General features: G+C 37.6%; 1 protein-coding gene across 1 annotated transcript; it reads right to left on the bottom strand.

The window, feature by feature from the left end:
* Positions 1-585: 585 nt before the first annotated feature.
* Positions 586-11,003, bottom strand: LOC123874169 (pro-resilin). Its single transcript, XM_045919396.1, has 2 exons — positions 10,952-11,003; positions 586-1,438 (listed from the first exon to the last, which is right to left on the bottom strand). The coding sequence occupies exons 1-2, from the start codon at positions 10,967-10,969 to the stop codon at positions 956-958; spliced, it is 501 nt and encodes a 166-aa protein (XP_045775352.1). The 5' UTR covers positions 10,970-11,003; the 3' UTR covers positions 586-955.
* Positions 11,004-20,993: the final 9,990 nt, after the last annotated feature.

Below are 20,993 nucleotides of genomic sequence, written 5' to 3' on the forward strand. Positions count from 1 at the left end.
AAACTTTATAGTCTTATTTATCTGTTGGTAGGCACTAGACACCTAGTCACTACTTTTGATGCGGAATGGTGATTTCGTCATAAGAAACCGGCAAATAGAATCAGTACTAGAAGATATATGACCAGGTCCTTGCTTTTTTAAAATTTTCAGGTGCCTTACTTTCGGATTTTCTATTTAAATCTTGAAACTATTATTATTATTATTCCATCTGTTCCATTATATCTACCTATGTATTTCATGTCTTTCAATTATTTTGTAAAGATTACTGACAGGCGACAACATTTATATAGAGCGATAGTGATTATAATATTATGTATCATCAAAATATTGATTTTGGTCTTATACTTATTATCAGATCAGCTTTCCCACGACTTTTACCCCCCTAGAGGTTGAATTTTCAAAAATCCTTTCTTAGCGGATGTCTAGACGTCGTAATAGCTATGTGCATGCCATACAGCCCGATCCGACTAGTAGTTTGAGTTGTGCGTTCATAGATTTAGTGATCAGTCAATCAGTCAGTCAGTCAGCTTTTCCTTTTATATTAATAGATTTGGTAGTCTAAAAAATACAACAGAGTACGGTGTCAAAATGTATTTATTATTTTTTATAAAAAAAAAACAAAAACTTAAAATAACAATTAAGCTAACTTATCGATAAACTTTATACAGAACAAGAGTCGTTCCCAGCTATGAGCCACTTCGTTTTCGCCCGAGAGCTGTCGGAACTGTCAGTGAATTTTTTGACAGTTTTGACAGCTGTCATGAAACGACTGGCTGATAGCTGGGTAACCCGTGTGCGTGCACAGTCGCAGGCGTTGGCCGGATGGCAGGCCGAGGCGGAGCGAGGTCACCTACATTGTACGTGGCCCTCGATCCATTGGTTTAGGCATTCGGGCGGTCGGAGATGGAACGATCTGACCCGAATAAGTCGAACATCTCAAGGGATGGTTTGGGGTTTAGTAGGGAGCGCCGTAGCTGCTGGAGGGGGTTCCGTAGGAGGTGGAAGGGCCGGACGGGTATCCGCCGCCGCCGCCGCTGTACCCGCCGGTCTGCTCGTACTGGGCGACCTGGATGGCTTGACGGATGGCTTCAAGGCTGATGCCGACGACGCGGCCGCCGCCGGGCACTCCGTAGGAGGTGGATGGGACTCCGTATGAAGATGAGATACCGCCTCCGTGTCCACCGCCGTGTCCACCTCCGAACCCTGAGCCGGATGAAGCCTCTTCCCTGAGGAGGATTTGACGGACTTGTTCTAGGAGTTGAGAGTCGACGTTTTGGCCTTCGGAGGTCTGGTAACCTGAGGAGACGGCGCGTAGGCTGCCGCCTCCACCGATCAGACCGCCGATTCCACCGCCACCGTGGCCTCCTGACGGACGGTTATAGTTGTAACCGGAGGGAGCTTCGGCGCTGGAACACGCCACCAAAGCCAGGGCTATGCACTGTGGACAAGAGAAATAGGACTTATTAGATTTGACTTCACAAACTTTGATTTATTCATTTTAGTCTGAACTTCGTTGAATCTGTGATTTTGATAGAATTTTAGTAACGATAAGTGCTGTCCACTAGCAATAGAACTTACAGAAGCTATTTGTCAAACTCTGCAAGTAGACAGACACTCGCAGAAAGTTAACTTCTGTATAGTAAAAGTTGCAGGAATTGACATTGACATAATTTCTGCAAGTTCTATTGCTAGTGGACATTTAGCTTTAGAACATAATATTATGTAAGGTTCTTTAATGTTTATAGCCATAACATATATTTGCCTAATAATGATAATTATTATTAGTAGTGATGACCGAAGAGAGCTTTCAAGAGCTTTCAACTGGAGTGGATAAAATTAATTGTCGATATTTCATTTACGATTCTTGTTAACACGTCTAGGTGGTTTTGCGATAAGCGATTATTATTCTATTAACATCTCACTAAGCTTTGGCATAGTATATTTTTTTATGACTCAATTTCATTTTTTACCCAGTTACGTATTTGTCAATTATCACAAATACTCGCTAACTCGCTCGGAGTGCTACAGTAGCTGTTTACTTTCTACGTTTGAGTAGGATTCTATTTGATATGTCAATATTTCTGAAATATACAAAAACATTTCTAAACTTATGAACAGAAAAATAAATGAAGAAATTATTTCAGAGTTTGAATATATAAACCTATTTCAGTTGTACGAAACAAGGTAGAGTAGAAGAGTTCCTATAGCGTGTGAAGCCGGGGCGGGTCGTTAGTCTTTAAAATAAAAAGGTGATTTCTTTCCGTGTTGATGTAAGTTGTAGTGTTAAATTATTCAGTAAACAGCTAAAAGGAATTTTAAATAATGTTTTGTCTTGACTTTCGTCGATGGTTATGTGACTGCGTATCGGCGCATCTCGGCAGCACGCTTAAACAAACGTTGCATAATCATATAATAATATCATGCATATCCAGCTATGGACAAACATAGTGACGCTAATGTTTACTTGGCGATTTAAACTTTCAGATAGGTATTGATTACCTACTAGGTACTTAGACGATGTCTGTGACTTCAATCGCGTGGATTTAGGTTTTTTTAAATCTCGTGGGAATTTATTGATTTTCTGTCTAAAAGTAGCTTACTTCTATTTGTGTCTGGGACGCTATATCTCTCCCCCACGTCAAAACCGATCAAAATGGGCTCTGGAAAGGTAGCAGACAGACAGACAAAGCTTACATGCCGAAGACGGACTAAATAATATCAAAGAATTTCCAGGGGATTTTTCAGGTACAGTGTGACGATCATATTATTCAACTCTGATTGGCCGACACTCGCTCACTATTGACTACAATGCATTGTTGCAACAATAATACCATAAATTCAGCCAATCACATTCAAGCAATTGTAATAATAATTGATGCAGGTTTTCCAGAATCAACACACTGATTATCGATAAAATTAATAGTAAAAATGTCACATCACTATTTTTAGCTGGTAAAGTTCACTACAACTTTTCCTCTTTAAAGTTAATTGGAGGTGAAATTTTGTCTATATCCTCACGTGTACTTATTATTTTGGGTCAAGACGTGTTTTCTGTGCTTAAGAACGTTATCGACTTTCTTTTTGTATGTTTACAATTTAGATACGCGGTGATTGAGATGGATGGATGGAGCAACCGCCGAGTTTCTTGCTGGTTCTTCTCGGTAGGAACGGCATTCCGAACCAGGGGTAGATTATTTTGACGATTCAAAAGCACTTGTAAAAGTTTGATTGAATAAAAATATTTTGAATTTTTGAATTTTGATAGAACCTCTATAATTGTGGAATAATAGTTACGTAGTTGTTGTCAGTTGTTGATACTGCCGGGTACAACCATGACCTGTACAAGTTCATATTGATTTATCTGCAAAGATCTTGTAAAACATAATCGTAACTGCTACAAATGAGAGAATGTGCTGAAATCGATTAGTAAGAAAGGAATTGTTGTTAAATAAATATTATGTTGTATTTAACATAATATTAGGTAAGTTACTTATGGTTATGATAGCAGATGGCTATTCTGTGGTATACCTACTCTACGAATAACAGGTAAGTAGTAAATTTTTCACCTCATCAATATTCAAAAAACGCTTCACATAATATATTAGAATTTAGGGCATTCTCATTATTAACAATTGAATCCATATCTAATAGAGAATGATGAAAGCACATACATTGAGAACAATAAAAAGTCATTAATTTTAAAGATTACTTCTTCTAATGTTTTTGCAACATACGAATATTAAATGTCTATATTGAAAATCTTTCACAAGCTTTTAGTTACTGTGGATATTAGTATGGATTACGGATAAATGCACCGTTGATAAAGATGACAAAAACAAAACACTAGATTGTAGCTGACAGGTCTATGGAAAAAATAATAAAAGTCATTATCTATGGGCCTTCATCGACCTGTGACGTAAACAACGCCGTCTCGTCCCGACCTATGACACTGCACTTTCACCACACGACACGACGGAGCTATTATATCCTGCGTCTGCGCATGTAACAGCTACCAAAAAGTATGATAATTATATCTATCAATAATGCCATTAAGCATACTGTATTATATTGCACTTTTATTTTACACTAGCTGAAACCCGCGACTTCATGTACGTGGTTTTTAAAAATACCGTGGGAAAGCTTTGATTTTCCGGGATAAAAGTAGTAAGGGATAGCCGTTTTCAGGATGCAAACTATCTTTGTACCAAATTAAGTCAAAGTCAGTTAACTGATGGGTCGTGAGAAGGTAACAGACAGATATGCAAACAGATAGACAAAGAGGCACGCTGAGTATTTTCACAGATCAATTAACTCTTTCTCAGTTTGAAATGTTAAGTTTAATTAATTATATTTTTTAGGAGAGGAAGCATGTTGGGAAGGAAAAAGTTTGTGAGGAAGTATTTAGAACTATTGAGGTTAGGAATGAGGTAAGTTTTATAAAGTTGCAACTTGACTCTCGGTTAAGAAATAGGTAGTATTGCAAGATGGGATAAGGCAAGAAGATGGAATATGGACTAACAAGCATGGGTGTGATAGAGAATATCTAGAGGTGGAGTCTATAGACTTGAGCCAGAGTCGTGGTCCAGATATATTCATAGACTATATGGTAAAGATGGTACCCTACCTTAGATATAGAGAAACAAAAGCAAGGACCAAACAGGATAAAAAAGTAATCCGATAAGTATCAGAAATTTTTTCTGTGCCGATTGCTTAAGGCCTGTAATACCTGTAATTGTAAGGCTAGTATCGATCAAAGCATCTCCTCTTTGATTGATATCAAGCCTAATATTGTAAATTAAACAAATGGTTTTTGGAGCAATATTTGTTAAAACTTTTGGTGTTACGGAAACGAAAGCGTCTGTGATATTAAATGTGAAACAATTTGGACCATTACGTGAGATTTCCGCCATTTTAGGAAGTCACGCGGTAACTGCGCTGATCGTGACTCCATACAATGGTTAATCTTTATGGGCATGTAAGATACTCCAGTCTATCTGTCTGTTTGTTTGTTTTAGTTAACAGTTGCGTAATCGTATTTTTTTGAGCTTAATAATATGAATGATAATTTTATTCTTAAAGTTGTAAACTAAAGTCATTAAGCATGATTTATGTCAAGTCTCTGTCCCAGATATCACAGAAATAAGGATAGTTTTTAAAGTTTAATGTCTCGGAGTAATCCAATAGAGTTGAGATGCATACACATAAAAATAAAATAAGAACCTAAATGAAAAACAAGAGCAACTGATTAAAGAATACGCAAATGAATGTAAAATAAGCTATGAGTTATGGTAAGTGGTTACAATTTGTAAGTCAGATGATTCATGTGTAGAGGCTAGGCTGATACTAATAAATTCCCAAAATTCCTACAATTTACCTAAGAAAGGTCAAAAGGTATCTGAGTAAATACTAATAAACTAATTTCTTTTAAAAAATCACTACTTTATAGAGGGAGAAAAGAAGAACTTTGTTAAATAATAATCATATTACTAACACTTTTTATACTGTGTGCTACTGATCGTATTTACCTAGATGATAAGTACTTCACTTCAGAAATTACAATTCATATTTATTCGTATTCGTGTTTGTAATATGGTTCATATTTATTTTTTTTGCTTTCCAATATTATTCACAATGATCTTCAAGTTTTGTATCACATTAGAACTCCGTTGGGGCTTAGCAATTTTTGGATTACCTAAAAGACGAGCACCGCGCCGGCGCCGGCGCAATATTTAAAAAACGACATATTCTATGCTGATCCTAGCGCTGTCACGTAAAGTGACAAGATCGGATCTATTTTATCTATGTCCAAATCCTATTTAAGAGGGCTCTCTCCGTCAGTCGTTTCATACAATCGTAGTTCCAATTTCATTTGAATATTAAGAAACCAAAGTCAATGAAATTTTGCAGACATATTCTAGAAACTAATATCTATGTCTGTGGTTTTCCAGATTTCTGTTAGAATATTCGGTTTCGAAGTTACGCGGTCTTAAAAATTTTCATACAAATCTTTGAGCCCCTGTAATTTTAAAACTACATATTTTTAGAAAAATCTAAAACACCATAGACACAGATATTAGTTTCTAGAATATGTCTGCAAAATTTCATGGACTTTGGTTGCTTAATATTCAAATGAAATTGGAACTACGATTGTATGAAACGAGTGACGGAGAGAGCCCTGTTAAAAGCAGAACACATCAAGTTCGGCAATTCAAATCACTCTGCGATTGGAATAGATGAATACACTCCAGATTGCGACAGCCACCGACACCCTAGGCAAATAAATTGTTCAACGCGACCTGTTGAACGTGACTGTCATATAGTATGCTAAGGACAAAACGAGTCATCATATACTTCCCTTTTGATGTGGACCTCCACAAGTATAAGGAGACATAGTAGGCCGACGCCTTTGATCTCGTGGTAAATGTCCTGGCATGGATATGGAGATTCCGGTACGCTCGTTACCAGCGACGGCACGATTACTATGTCTAGACGGCTTCATCAAACCCAGAGGTTTGACGAAGTTAACCTACCAGAGTAGGTTATAAGTAATAAACATACAATTCTTACTCTGAACCTCAACTAAGAAGATGAGCAAATCCAACAGAACTCCTTATCCACGCGGAGTCCACGTGGACGAAATCTTGGGCATCATCTCGTTTAATATAGTATCATACGTTTGATTTTAACATCTTGCTTTTATTCTTAGTGGCAATTGCTGGTTGGGGACGCAGTAGCATTCCTCATTATCCCCTTGTAACATTTACCTCCTTAGTGTTTGCATTTTTTGCTTTTTCAAAAATCCCTTTTCATTTCTTGTTCATTGACAAAATGCTGTCTCAATTTTATACTCCAAGAGTGTGAATGCATTGAATCAGCATTGATACCTGCATTTTAACTGAACGTTATCAGAGTGTTGTAACTTGTAATAATGTGTGGGTCCATTTCATTGCGCGAACAGATGTATATGTTTGCAATGATAATTTTCTATTTCTAATAGCCTTATGAACCGTACGCAAACACCTCATTAGGGCCTGTCATGTATAGCAATAGTCGATTGTGAAGCCCGTTTAAATTGATTGCGCAGACCATTCTTCGCATGTATGGTGTAGGAATACCAATATATGCTTTGATAGTAACCGCTTTAACTGGGTGAGGGCTCTAACACTTTTATGGGAGGTATTGGCTTTTACATAATGTATTAAGTCGTTAGTTTTAAGTGTTTGCGAAAATCAGTTTTTCTCAAGATGTTAAATGTCTTGTTCTTGCATTGATTTTGATGTTACTAGAGGCTATTTAACTTATCAATTTAATTTGCTTAAATCCATCTTGCATTGTGCATACTTTGGCGAGAAAGTTACTAGAAAAAATAATGTTGAACATCTAAAAATGTTTGTTTTAAAAGTAATAACTACTCGGAGCTCTGATGAAATACATAGAATCAAACTGATAGTAAACTATACTTACCTACTGAAGGAAAAGAGTGAAAAAAGCAAAATTTTAAACGAAGCGATACCAGAACAGGTGTCATTTCGACCTTTCTTTTTGAAAACAGTGTGTATAAATAACTGTGTGCTTCCTTAAAGAAATTGGCATGGATGATCTTATTTTACGCTCATTTAATACAAAGCCAATGTGGTGCTGCATTGAAATTCTTAAGATGCACTACTTTATGCGAATTTGTGTTCTTAGCACGAGCAATGACTGACTCATGAGCCACGAGACATGATTATTATGTTTTAGGTTTAGTTTAAACAGCTGTACTACTTATTTACAAGCAATCAGAATGTGGATTCTATTTACAAAATTTTATTTGGCAATTCTTCTTTTGTTATTAAGGGATCTTATATGTATGTATTATATGTTGGTTTAGAACCTTCCTTGGTTATAAATCCTGTTTAACGAAACCCATACGAATCATGTCTTTCTGTCTTCTATCTGTTGTATAGTTATTCCTTCATTATTCTTTACCTTACTTTTTTATAATTTGAGCTTGTTCATTGATAATATCATCGGTGTGATTTTTTTCTTTTTTCCTTTTGTCACACTATTTAGTATATATCAAACTACACACAAAACAGCATAAGCTCAACATTTAGATGCATCAAAACAACAAAGTCATGCCATGTCATGTCATAATTATTATTCTAATGGCATGCATTAAGAAAGTCTCCGCGATGGTGATTATCTTGTAAAGTTCCATAATCGTCCGATTTCTGACTCGTTAGACATGCGTAATGAAAACCATTATTGTTATTAGATCCCATTTGAATATATTAGAAAACCAACTTACATTGTTGAAGAGTTTTTCTCAATTTATGTGGTAGCTTTCTATGTTTTGTTAATGTTCTTTTGATACGAATTGAGATATTATGTGCATTTTTGTATTAAGTAAGATTGTTTAGGAATTAGGAGGTACAAGTTTAAAATTTGAATTAATAAACAGGGAACAATATTTCGACAACGTTTCTAATTACTTGAGGTTCTTAGGTGCTGAAAATTTTTCCTCGTTATTAATTATTCTCGGTACTAAAAGGCATTCCGTAACAGTAGTAGATTAGCTTGACAATTTGAAAAGACAGTGTTTTATGTTTGGCTACTTGTTTAAAAATAATATTCTAGTCAATGGCGATGTTGCACTGAAAATTGCAGTGTGGGTCTCTTATTAGGTGAACATAACGCGTTATACGAGTCCCGTAGCAAGATCTTAATTTTCCCAAAGGTGTGTGAATTCTGCCAATTCGCGCTTTTCATTTTGAGAGAAGATTCGTTCTTAGAAGCTGATGATTATGAGGGTAGAGAGATGATGAGGGTTGCTTATGATGAAGATGATGATGACAAGAGAGACGCAAACAAACGGCACGAATCCGTGGAGTGTGGGACTCCCTACGAGAGACATATGCCCAGCAGTGGACGTGTATCGGTCCACGATGACGCTGCAAGTGGGTTACGGAAGGAAAGGAAAATACAGTTTTTCTCATAATGAAGCAATACGTGGTAGCCGACAGTCACTCGATGAACTCTGACCGATGTTGTGTAATAGGGAAGAGAAGATTGCCATCGCGAATCGTTAGATGTTGAATAACCGTGTTATTGTGTACAGATTAAAATTAATGAAAAACCGGTCAAGTGCGTGTCGGGTCACGCACAGTTTGGGGTTCCGTAGCTGTCCGTCAATTTTGGGTTCCGTACCTCAAAAGGAAAAAAATAACCCATATAGGATCACTTCGTTGTTTGTCTGTCTGTCAATGCGGGTAAATCAAAATCTATAGAGTAGGTACTTCCCATTGTCCATCGGAGCTGGATTTCGGATTAGTGCACGCTTGGAATCCTCGTTATTCTAGGTTTTAAGTTACTACTTGGGAATACTGTTGTTTAGTTGATAATAAGTAGGTGGTTTTCTAGAATACTGTTTTCTTTTGTTTCAAAATTACATGATCTCAAGAATTTACATTTAAAGGTGTAAAAAATTCGAAAAACCCGTGTAAAAAAACTTGTTATTTTACGGAAATCTGGTGAACCACAGACACAATGTGTACATAATACCTATTAGTTTCTAGAACGTGTCTACAAAATCACATTGAATTTGATGGATTAATATTCAAATGAGAACCAAATTACGTTTGTATGGAGAGACCGCCATTAAAAAGGAACTGATAAATTATAATTTACTATGGGAAATCACGTAAGCTTTCTTTTTGATACGAAATCTTTATTGTTTTGTCTGTAGAGAATCTAAATGACATTACAAAGGCATGCAAAAAGCTTTCATGAGACATAATATTTATTGCATCTCGTTATGTGTGAACCTCCCTTATATAGATCGAGAGATTGTCACGCGATTTTAACTCTTATTTTTTATTTGAATAAGAGACATAATAATCGCTTTTTCGTATGTAAATAAAGTCAAGTTGATTTGAATACGTGAACATAAAAATCTGCAAGGTTTTTAGTATCGACTCGCCCGCGATTTCGTTCTTTTTCTGCATGTAGATTGCTTTCTTTCAATTTATTTCACTATCTAAACCTCGGAAATTGAATTCGGCACTTTTTTAGGGTTCCATTACCGAAGGATGCTAACGGAACCCTAGTACGAAGCCAGCTTCATTCTTTTTATTCTACTTTTCAGTTTTCAAGACTGAATTTCATGTTTTTAAATGTAGGTAGGTACCGACCTAGTTACAGATCTCAATATTAAAAAAACTTTTACTCCCAAATTACCTTCTTGGCTTTTATGTAAAACTTACGATAGAACTGTATCATTTTGCTTTTGAATCAGATTTAATTGAGTGATATGAAATTTTTAAGATATGAAAATCATGTAATGGTACTTTTTGTATTGTCCAATGACATTTTTATCAAACTTTGGTTTGAAAAACCTTTTTTCGGACAGAACTGTTAAGTTAGCTATTTACTGCATTACATTCATCATCATCATGATCAACCGACTAAATGCCTCCTTTTAGAATGAGAAAGGTTTAGGCCACAGTCTGCCACGCTGATCAAGTGCTGACTGGATTGACTTCACACACCTTTGGGAAAAAGGTAACCGCAGAAAACTTTAAGTAAGTAACTTCCGTAGTTGAATTTCTTGCTGATTCCTCTCGGTAGGAAAGGCATTCCGAACCAGTGGTAGATGCTTTTGACGATTCTAAAGTACTTGGAAAAGTCTAATTCAATAAAAATATTTTGAATTTTGATTTACATTAATTTTCTAAAAAGGGCTTTATCAATGATTTCAGTTTTCAGCTATATACCTACCCGCGTATCAAAATCACAGATTCAAAATCGAAAGAAACGTTCGGAAATCGGGTGCATAACAATCCAAATTGAACGCGACTTGCTTGCACTTTGACAACAAACGAGTTTATGAAAAAAATCCGTGCACTATGATTTCTGAACGTCACTTCACATCACTGGTTGTAGACAACACTTCACAACACTGCGGACTTACCGCTACGAAGGCCTTCATTCTGCTTACTGTGGTCACTATGGTTCGTTAGAACTGTGATGTGGTTGCTGTACATCACTGAGATATATACCAGACGAGATGCGGTGGGGCGGAGAAAGGATGAGTTAGTGTTGTGCAAGCTAGGGAGTTTAGGAAGCTCTTCTAAACAGAGGGTCGTATTTTTTGGGGTTTAGAACTTTGACGTGTGGACCAAAAGTTTGGACAACCTTTGATGTATGGACCAAAAGTAAATCCTTTACCTCACGTGGGTTCTTAGGACTGAAATCTAATTTGAATTAATTAGGCATTCATTTAATGTGATTTATAGCCACCATATAGTATGGTAGGGTGGTAACTAGCCGCGGCTGAAGCTTCCCGCCCGACCAGATCAGAGGAAATTTAGAAATTTGAAATTCCGAATTTCGTCTGCCAGGAATTGAACCCGGGACCTTTCACTGATAAGACCACGGCGCTCACCACTACGCCAAAGAGGTCATCAGAAGAGAATCTTGGAGTTGCTACCAGAAAATATGTATGTGATCGGTGGAATAGGTACCCCACCTACTAGAAGTGAAGCGGTGTAGTGGGACTTCGGATCCAATAGCTAGTAGGTACGGGACGTAGGGCTAGGTAATTTGGAATTTATAAACTGTCTCTGGTCCAGTTTAGTGGATAGCTAGTTACTATCATCATCAACAGCCTATGGACGTCCACAGTTGGACAGAGGCCTTCCCTAAAGAGCACCACCACACCCGGTCCTCAGCCTTCCTAATCCAGTCACTTCCCGCCAGCCTCTTTATGTCGTCGGTTACCAACTTACCTGAAAATACCTGCTTACTTAGGGTTTGATGCCACATAAAAACCCGATAGGGGGTTCAACTATCCCCTAGGCCTACAAGGTTAACTCAATACCATCTTGGACTGCATTATTTACCACCAGTAGAGATTGCAGTCAAGGGCTAATTTGTCATAATATTAAAAAAGTGTAAAATGATGTGGTTTACAATCCTTAGTGAAGAAGCATCGATTTCACAATCACTGGTCGTTGACAATGACATTTTTGAATTCGAGTGTCTTTTTTGTGGCTACTATACATTAATAAGTAGGTACATATTTACTTACACCTAGCTGAGAGGGTTAACCTTATTGCTATGCCTGATATTCTTTTAAAAGGACTTGGGCACTATTTGTCCATGGCAGTCGGCCAATGCGCACATGCTTCCACTTGGCCTATATTTGTTTGGTCAACGTTAACTTTTGTGGGATTTCAGATAAATCAAAGGCAGAGGGAATTGGAGTGGGAGAATGCTCGGTTTGATCCAGGATGGGAATCATCCCATAGATCACTATGGAGACGTAAAATCAAAGAAAAATAGGGCTACTTTAGGGCTACATGCAACACCCTACCGGCAAAGCCGTGCCGCTAAGCGATTTAGCATTCCGGTACGATGCCATGTAGAAACAAATTAAGGATATGGTTTAATGAAACTGCTATACCCCTTCCAAGTTTGCCCGCTTCTATCTTAAACCGCATCGTCACTTACCAGATGAGATCGCAGTCTAGGGCTAACTTGTATAATACCTATTAAAATGAAAAAACGGTCAAGTGCGAGTTGGACTTGCACACTGAGGGGTTCTCTACCATCGCACAAGAAATAACACGTTTCTTTTTTCTGTGACTAACCACAATTTCACGGTTTTCCGATTTTTTCCTTTACTTGTGCCATAAGATATTGCTATAGCTGCTAAATTTCATGATACTAGATTAGATCAACGGGAAGTATTTTATAGGTTTTGATTCCCTTGATTGGTTTTGATAGACATAACAGACAGACAAACAACAAAGTGGTCCTATAAGGCTATAAGGGTTTCTTTTATCTCTGGAGATTCAGAACCAAAAAAGTAATGTTTTTTTCTAGCTCATCGCTCATTGCTCATAGCACATCGATGCTCATAGCTCATTTTCTATCATGTCTTGTAGACAGTCAGCTTATGAAACTCTCTCACTCGCTGTTCTATAGGAACCGACTCAGCTATTCCTTTACTTAACATCCTTGTATCCTTAACTTATGAACTCTCTATTATTAATTAATTATCTTAATTAAACAAACTAAATTCACGCATAACTTTTTAATGCGTAAATTATTGGTAGTGAAAGTTTTATCAAAACTTGTTCTGTTATAAAATGACATAGAGACAAATAAATAATTTAAAAATTGTTTGTATAAAATATACTGTTGTCAAGCAAATAGATATTTTAAGAAAATAAAACATAGCGACTCCGCTGTCCGTCCGTCTGTTCGTCCGTCCGTCCGTCCGTCTGTCTATCATTGGACTGTATCTCGTGAACCGTAACAGATAGGTACAGAGCTGAAATTTTCACAGAATGTGTATTTCTATTGCCGCTATAACAACAAAATATAATAACATTTGAAAATGGAAGCCATGAAAATTAAAAAAAAAACGAAAAGCGTTATTTCTTGTAGGATGATAGTACGGAACTCTTCGAATGGGAGACCAACTTGCAGTTGTCTGATATTTCAAGTCCAATGAACAAATATAATTCAAGGGGGTAACATTGAACGATTTGAAAAACCCACGAAAAACCAAATCCAATACGTAGAAATCACACGTTTAAATAGGTAGGTATCTATATGATGTTTGGTGTCACAATTTACGTACATTAGCAACAAGTAGCTAGGTAATGCGCGGGATTCGAACCCGGAACTGTGGTGACTGCATAATAACGCGACAAACAATCCGAGCTGGTATTCAAACGACACCCGAACGTTCACCTATCATAGTCTAATAACTACGTTGAGAAAAGGTATTATGTATGTATGTACGTATGAGATAGATATTATAGGTATCTTGGTCATGTGCAATGGGTCAAGTTATAGAAAAAAACCGGCCAAGTGGTAGTCAGACTCGCGCACCGAGGGTTCCATACTTGGGTATTTTTTCCGACATTTTGCTCGATAAATCAAATAGTATTATGTACAAAAATCTGTTTTAGAGTGTACAGGTAAAGTCCTTTCATATCATGATACCCCTCTTGGTAAAGTTATGTTACTTTGAAAATTGCAAATACTAATTTGCTCATGAACACATTTTAATTTATGTAACCACAAATTCACGGTTTTCAGATTTTTCCCGTCTTGTGCTATAATAATATAAGACCCACCTGCCTGACAATATTATCATGATTCTAAGTCAACGAGAAGTACCCTATAGGTTTTCATGACAGTCACGCCAGACAGACAGACGGACGGACAAACAGACAGACAGATAGAGGAAAAAGTGATCCTGTAAGGATTCCGTTTTTGCTTTAGAGGGACTGAATCCTAAATACCAGTCAAAGGTGAGTTGGACTCGCACTCGAATGTTTCCCACCATTGTAAAAGAATTAAAACACTTTTAATTTGCATGGTGGCCTTTTGAAATTTTTATTATTTGTTGTTACAGTAATAGAAATACACTTTATGTACGATACTTAATATTTTTATTTTACATTATATTTATTTTACTTAGTATACGATAATTTCAACTCTACCTATAACGGTTTATCCAAATTGGTAGGGCATCAAGAAGGCGCCCCGGGAAAATGTTAAGACGAAGTACCGAACGGACGTCCTCCTGCGATTCAACCCATATAACCGAGAGATTGGTGTGGCTATGGGAGGTGGAGGGTTGCCCTTCGTTCATGAGATACAGTCCGCTAACAGACAAACGGACGGAGGGACGGATTGCGGAGGCTTTGTCCCGTTGGCACTCTTCACGTACGTAACCCTAAAAACTACTACCTGATAACTATAGTCCCAGCCAAAGCCTCTCACCAAAACGAAAATTACATCTAATCAAGCGTGCTTGTAATCAAACGCTTATCAAAATATCAATAGAACGTGCGAAAATGTAGGCGCGTTAATATAATTAGAATAAGATTTGCAATCATTACTATAAATCTTTAGGGTGCACGCATATTGACTATCGTCTGAGCAATTGTTTCTATTCAGAAGCTATCGTCTTCATGATCAACCTATCGCCGGCTCACTACAGAGAACGGGTCTCCTCTCAGAGTTAAAAGGTATTTGCCATAGTCTATACCACGCTGGCCAAGTAGGTACTAATTGGCAGACTTCACACACCTTTAAGAACACTATGGAGAACTCTCAGGCATGCAGGTTTCCTCACGATGTTTTCCTTCAGCGTTAAAGCGAGTGATACTTAATTATTTAACCCGCACATAACCCCGAAAAGTTAGAGGTGCATGTCCCGGCCTCCGATTTGGAGGTGGACGTGCATACCTACACAAGCAAAATTACCTACTTACGAGTAAGTATTCTGAATTGAAGAAATTGGTAGGTACAAAATTTAAGAACTGCCAAACTTTAATTTGAAGATGGAACCCGTCATGATAATAGCTGCCATGGAGAAGCTTGAGCTATTATTGTGATAGAGACTAGACCGGCTAGATGCTCCGAAATAGCAGTCAATGTGCACTGAGCCTAAGAATTTGCACTTTACCCAAAGTGTAAAGAAGTTTTCTCACGTGACAATTTCCATTCTATTCCAAACAATCATTTGCATAGTCATGCAGTGAGGCAACGAGTCCTACGTCATTATTATAGGCACCTGGTTGCTTGGGGAATGGAACTATCCATTTGTTATTTGATAGCATTTGACCTCTTCTACAATCCTTCAAGGGAATCTATACTAATATTATAAAGAGGAAACCTTTGTATTTTTGTATGTTTGTATTGAATAGACTCAAAAACTACTGGACCGATTTCAAAATTTCTTTTACCATTACTTAGAGGGATTCTTCCGAATCCGTACAGGCTATATTTTATCCCGGAAAATAGAAAAAATAAATGTCCACCCGTGCGAAGCCGGGGCGGGTCGCTAGTCTGTATATAAAAGGAAAAGCTGAATGACTGATCTATCAACGCATAGCTCAAACTACTGGACGAATCGGACTGTTTGGCACGCAGATACCTATTATGACGTACACATCCGGTAAGAAAGGATTTTTGATAATTCAACCCCTAAGCTTCCCCTAAGGGGGTAAAATAGGGGATTGAAATTTATGCAGTCCACGCGGACGTAGCCGCGAGAATAAGCTAATGCTTAATAATGTGTAATAAACTAAGAAAAATGATTTTATGAAAAGTTTTTTTCTAAATTATAACAAAATTTTGCAGTCTAATAAAGTTGACTAAAGAGATAGACATTATCCATTTGCCTGTACAGTCAGCAACAAAGCCAGGTTTACACGCACCCATTGTCGCTTATACCACAGTTTACTTTTACCATCTTTTACCTACCGGGTGGGTGCAAACTGCAAACCTAGCTTTGTTGCTGACTGTACCTACGTGTACGGTACGCACGGAATTGTAGCTAATGTGTGCGTGTCATTACCTCATTAGGTACATCTGCTGTAAGGTACCTGTGTTACAGAGAATGATAGCTCTTTTCTAATTCACTCAAACAGCATGAGACTCATTAGCTTTTTGAGGGCGATGCAGAAAAAATTCGAGAGCTTACAAATTATTTCTGACATTTCATAATGTGTCATGTTTGTGTGGTCTAAGCGACGAGCTAAGCGCGGCTAATAATTTTTTTTAATTTTCTCGGTTCTTTCAGGATTAAATCTATAGAGCGTACTTTGGCTTTGCTCAGACTTTACTTGGAGTTAAAACGAGATAGGTTTTTGACAGAGAGAGCTATAACTCTGTCTCGTTTTAACTTTAAGTAAAGTCTGAGAAAACGCTCATAGACATCAGACTTGATTACTAATAATTTACCAGTCAGGTATTTTATTATGACCTTCACATATACATATATTCATGTGTATAAGCTCGCGATAAAAAATCACACTAATATTATAAAGGCGAAAGTTTGTTTGTGTGTGTGTGTATGTTTGTTACTCCTTCACGCAAAAACCACTGGACGGGTTTGGCTGAGAATGAAGTTAGATAATATGCTGGGTTAGCAGCACATAGGCTACTTTTTATCCCAGAAAATCAAAGAGTTCCTACGGGATTTCGAAAGACCTAAATCCACGTGGACGAAGTCGCGGGCGTCAGCTAGTTATTGTTATATCAAAACCATCTCCAGAATTCATGCTGTCGCTAACCGCTGCGCACCGTTGTTGTGCTGCTTTTCGAAGGCAGACAAAAAACTTTGCATTTGAAATGATAGTACGTAGATCTGGATTAAGACGAAGCAGGACCGTGGGGAAGCCCCTACAAGAGACCTTTATTTGTTCAGCAGTGGACATTCTATCGGTTGACGATGATAGCGATGTATGATAGCAAGCGCTCATCACTTGTGACTTAAACCCGTTGAATTTGAGACGTAGACACACTTCACACTTGCTTGTGAAATATGATTTGCACGGTACCAAAATATTTTGGGGCAATTACCTACCTATCTGCTATTACCACTCGTGGGGATCTTGCACTAGGTTAATGCACAAACTGAATGTCTTCCATATTGTAATTTGTATTTACATCAAGCACATTAGCATGTCCGCGAAAGGTGCCGAGATTAGGTAGATTACATGTTGGGAGGCTTCGGCCGTGGCTAGTTGTCACCTTACCGGCAAAGCCGTGCCGCCGAGCGATTTAGCGTTCCGGTCTGATGCCGTGTAGAAATCAAAGGGTTTAATAAAAACCTAAGATTTACCGGAGCTTATTGGTAAAAGTCCGAACTGTTTCTGTGAGATAATCAGGCTTTTACCAGCATACACTCAGTTTTCCTTAGCATCCTGAGAGGAGACCCATGGTCAGTAGTGGGTCAGCGATAGGTTTATTTTATTTTATTTATTTGATCATGATGACTCAGATTTTAGGTTTGTCTCGTTAGATTGCGATCTTACAAAACGGTAACGTTATCGGAATATTAATAAAACCTTTAACGGTTATTTTTGTAGCCTTGCTTGCATTGCATATCAAACACCTGTTTAGTCACATACTCGTACCTATACTTACATCTACCGTAAGAGCGGTTACGCACTGCATCCGATCTGATTACGTAAAAATACGGATACTTATAAAAAACTCGGACCGAATTCGGAATTACTTACGCACTAATCCGATATCTGATTCTAACTGCTGCTCTGATGTGATATATAATATGATAATGTCTCATCTGATATAGCCGATTTGACTCCGAGGTGATGCGAAGGCGTTCGCACAAATAGTAGGTACTACGGCTACTTCGATCCGAATATTGCTTCCGAATTTGAATGACGGATAGAAATCGGACGACGGAAGTCGGATCTAATGCGTAAACTACCTACTAAATAGTTCTATGATTACTTCGAAACGTATTTTAACGGATTCGGATCGGATGCAGTGCATAGCCGCCAAAGTTAGGCTGTGCGTCAGTCTGTTACAAAACTTACAGAAGTGACCTTCGGGTGTCCATGACCGGACTATTCTTAGGGATCAATTATTGAATTATTCACGATTGATTGTTCAATATTCAGTACACACCCCCTAACTTGTGTCGTGCTGCAATAGTTTTGTTTGCGAATTTAAAATAAACGCGTGATTGTAAGATCTGACGTTATCATTATCAACAAGTGTAAATTAAAAATTTATAACACCCCCGACAAGTGAAGGTTACAGTAACTTGAAAAAACCGAAAAGACCTGATAACTTTCAAACGGTTGAACCGATTTTCTTGGACTATTCCGCGCCTACGATCTAAAGTATCTGAGTTTTCCAAAACATCATTTTCAAATAAATAATTATGTATTTAGGCAACTTCCATCTTGACAGCTTGACATTTGTCAATTGACATAATATTATGAACCTAACGGTTATCTAACCTTCTTTTCTACAAGAAAACTAGAAAAGAGCTGATAACTCTTAAACGGCTGAACCATTACAAAAAAAATGTAAATTAAAATCGGTTCATTCGTTTAGGCGCTACGATGCCACAGACAGATACACAGATACACAGACACACAGATACACACGTCAAACTTATAACACCCCTCTTTTTGGGTCGGCGGTTAAAAAATTACATAGTTTACTCCGGCGCTTCTTCTGCTTGAGGTCTTTTATTAGAGGTGCCGGGATAATCTAACCTGTAGGTATAACTGGTAATGTGTGAGCCTTAGACTATAGAAAAAAAAGAAGTGAGCACAGCGTCCATCCATAAATAAAAGATTTTTCTTTCTATCTTTTCTTTTTTTCAAATTCAATGATGAACAAAGATTGATGAAAGAGGTCACTTAGAGAGAAAGATAGAGACTTCGAGATTTTCGATGTATAACATTCAAAGTTTAAACTGTTTAGTTTTACGACTTTTTAAATTAAATTATTCATTATGTTAACAATACTTAACTGTTGCATATTCATAAGTAAAATGTTGAGACGTGATAGTTTTACGTAAGTCTATTAATGATGTTTAATAGTTATTTTTGTCTGATAGCGATTCGTTTAAAATAACTGCAATATTATTTTAATAATGTAATTGAATGCATTATTAATGTCCTCTCGACCGAATTTCGGCCACAGCTTAGCCAACCGGGAGATATTATAGTGCACAAGTGTATGCGGAAACACAGGTATATTTCCTATTCCCTCACTCTCAGGCTGATGGGACGGAAGTCCGACACGACCGGAGAGAGATCAGGCGCAGGACCGACGGCTTTTCGTGCTCTCCGAGGTCTCCGAGTCACGGGGGTGAAACACCGCCAACTTCCTAACTCTAGGCTAGTATTAAAAATTTCTTAACAGAAAAACCAGATACCTAACTACGCATTTTTGGCCCGACCCGGGAATTTAATCCGGGACCTCATCATTCGCAATCGAACATGTTAACCACTAGATCACCGAGGTTTAGACATTACTAGATGGTGCCCGCGACTTAGTCCGCGTGGATTTAGGTTTTTTAAAAAACCTGTAGGAACTTTTTGATTTTCCTAGCCTTCCCCGGGATGTATCCCAAGTCTGTTAGTCTACGTTAGTTTCCTAGATGTAAGTTTAACGGATGGGTCTTTAAGAATCCCGTGGGACCCGTGGGAACTCTTTGATTTTCCGGGATACAAAGTAGTCTAGGTCTTATCCCGAGATGTAAGCCTACTCTGTACCAAAGTTCATCCTAAGGCTTAGTCCAGCTGTGGACACATAGACAATTTGATGGACGGACAGACATTCTGTCTTAGGTTGCATCATCACTCCATCATGTGAGATCGTATAGAGTAAACCTGTTGAAGATAAAAAAAGAAAGTCAGTAAATATGAATCATAATGAATGAAAATGTATTTAATCTAAATGTGTAACTCTGTGGGCGGTACTATAGTAAATAAATAAATAAATAAAATCATTTTTTTTTTCGATTTTGTGCTCTGTTCATTTGCTACACAGGGTGTTTAAATCATTAAGTAGATAATATGTATATTTAATCGATTGATAGTTTTATTAATAGACTCAATAACATCAAAAATTACCTACGGTTTTCTTGTTAATGAGGTTTTCGAAAACACCTTTTTTATTCATTATAGGCAAGCGCTTGACCACAATCACACCTGATGGAATGTGACCTAAGATGGGGCGCGTTTACTTAGAAATGCCTATTCACTCTTGTTTTACAGGTACCCGGATTTTAATTGGTTGGTAATATTCGCAAAGTTTAGTTTTGGTATTGTACGCGGTATCGGAGACCTAGCGCGATTATGCTGAAAAGTAATAACATGAACACCCTGTATATTATATAATTGCATACTCAAGGTCGTTTAATATAGTTACATCTAATTAGCTTTAAGCTCGCCTTTGTATGGAGTAAAGAAACAAAATGAAGACATTTAGATGAATCAATAGTAATTAATCAATGACATCCATTGCATATCTAATCTTTAGCTGTGGTAATTCATAGATCATTCATTTTCTTTGGCGTGCCATATCAGTCGATTGTTCAACGGTGACTCAAGTCGGTAACTGGATGGGTGACCGACATTGAAGGTCCCAATTGAAAGGACTGCAATTTCACCTAGTAATAAGTTATGATGCAGTTTAAGCTAACATGGAAG

The sequence above is a fragment of the Maniola jurtina genome, chromosome 18, assembly GCF_905333055.1.
Source record: "Maniola jurtina chromosome 18, ilManJurt1.1, whole genome shotgun sequence".
In the NCBI taxonomy this organism is placed as follows: domain Eukaryota; kingdom Metazoa; phylum Arthropoda; class Insecta; order Lepidoptera; family Nymphalidae; genus Maniola; species Maniola jurtina.